This window comes from Acanthisitta chloris, unplaced genomic scaffold (assembly GCF_000695815.1).
Source record: "Acanthisitta chloris isolate BGI_N310 unplaced genomic scaffold, ASM69581v1 scaffold6748, whole genome shotgun sequence".
Taxonomy (NCBI): Eukaryota; Metazoa; Chordata; class Aves; order Passeriformes; family Acanthisittidae; genus Acanthisitta; species Acanthisitta chloris.
This window is the reverse complement of record NW_008687483.1, coordinates 1-1485: the sequence shown is the minus strand read 5'-3', so window position 1 is coordinate 1485 and position 1485 is coordinate 1. Positions and strand designations below refer to the sequence as shown.

General features: G+C 59.7%; 1 protein-coding gene across 1 annotated transcript; it reads left to right on the top strand.

Moving 5' to 3' along the window:
* Nucleotides 1–172: 172 nt before the first annotated feature.
* LOC103807851 (voltage-dependent L-type calcium channel subunit beta-1-like) lies at nt 173–610 on the top strand (the record flags this gene model as incomplete). The annotated part of the gene is made up of 2 exons (XM_009080601.1): nt 173–324; nt 437–610. Coding segments are annotated over 2 exons (326 nt in total), but the record flags the coding sequence as incomplete, so codon positions are not given.
* Nucleotides 611–1485: the final 875 nt, after the last annotated feature.

Sequence of the window (1485 nt, the reverse complement as noted above, 5' to 3'; positions counted from 1 at the left end):
TCCCTCCTGCAGTGCCCCCCATGTCCCTGGGGTGACACCAGAGTGGCCAAACCCCTTCCAGCTCCTGTCCCCGTGCCATTCCCCTCATCACACCTCCCAGACATTGTCCCCACATGCTCTCCTGTCCCCCCAGTGCTGTTCCCTGCCCCTCACCCTGTCCCTGTCCCCCCAGCCGAGGTCCAGAGTGAGACTGAGCGCATCTTCGAGCTGGCACGGACACTGCAGCTGGTGGCCCTGGACGCTGACACCATCAACCACCCAGCGCAGCTGGCCAAGACCTCCCTGGCCCCCATCATCGTCTACATCAAAATCACCTCCCCCAAGGTGGGTGCAGGCCCTGGGGGGCAGCCACAGTGCCCACCCTGCCGTGCTGGGAGGGCCAGGCAGAGTCCAGCTGTGTCCCCACGGCCACCCCAGGCTGTCCCTCCTGCCCCAGGTGCTGCAGAGGCTGGTGAAGTCCCGGGGCAAGTCCCAGGCAAAGCATCTCAACGTGCAGATGGTGGCCTCAGACAAGCTGGCTCAGTGTCCACCTGTGAGTGACCTCACCCTGCCCACCTGCCCCCTACCCACTGCCCACCCTCTGCTACCACCCTATGGCCATGGGCTCCATGTGAGCTAAATGACAGTTACCACCTCATTGATGGCAGATGTCCCCAGGGCCACAGGTTCCTCCCACCACCTCAGCTTGGACCACAGACTGAGGTGTCCCATAGATCCCTCCCTGTCCCATTGGCCCTGACCTGTCCTATAGGCTCCACCCTGGATTCTATAGGCTCCTCCCTTTCCCATAGGCTCTGCCCTGAGTCCAGATACTCCATCCTTTCCCATCGGTCCCAAGTTATCCTATTGACTCTACCCTATGTCCAGAAGCCCTGCCCTGTCCCAATGGTCCCACCCTTTCCCACTGGCTCTGACCAGCCCATAGACTCCATCCTGTATCCATAAATCCTACCCTGTCCCATCGACCCTGCCCTTTCCCAGTGGTCCCACCCTATCCCATCGACCCTGCCCTAACCATAGGCTCCACCCTGTATCCATAAATCCCACCCTGTCCCATTGACCCTACCCTTTCCCAGTGGTCCCACACAGTTCTGCTGGTCCCACCCTGTCCCATTGCCCCTGCCCTAACCATAGGCTCCACCCTGTATCCGTAAATCCCACCCTATCCCATCGACTCTTCCCTTTCCCAATGATCCCACCCTCTATCCATAAATCCCACCCTGTCCGATGGACCCTGCCCTTTCCTAGTGGTCCCACACTGTCCCACTGGTCCCACCCTATCCCATTGACCACACCCTGACCATAGGCTCCTCCTGGCATCCATAAATCCCACCCTATACCACTGACCCTTCCCTTTCCCAATGGTCCCACCCTGTCCCATTGGTCCCACCCTGTATCCATAAATCCCACTCTATCCCACTGACCCTTCCCTTTCCCAATGGTCCCACTCTGTATCCATAAATCACACCCTGTCCCACTGCCCCT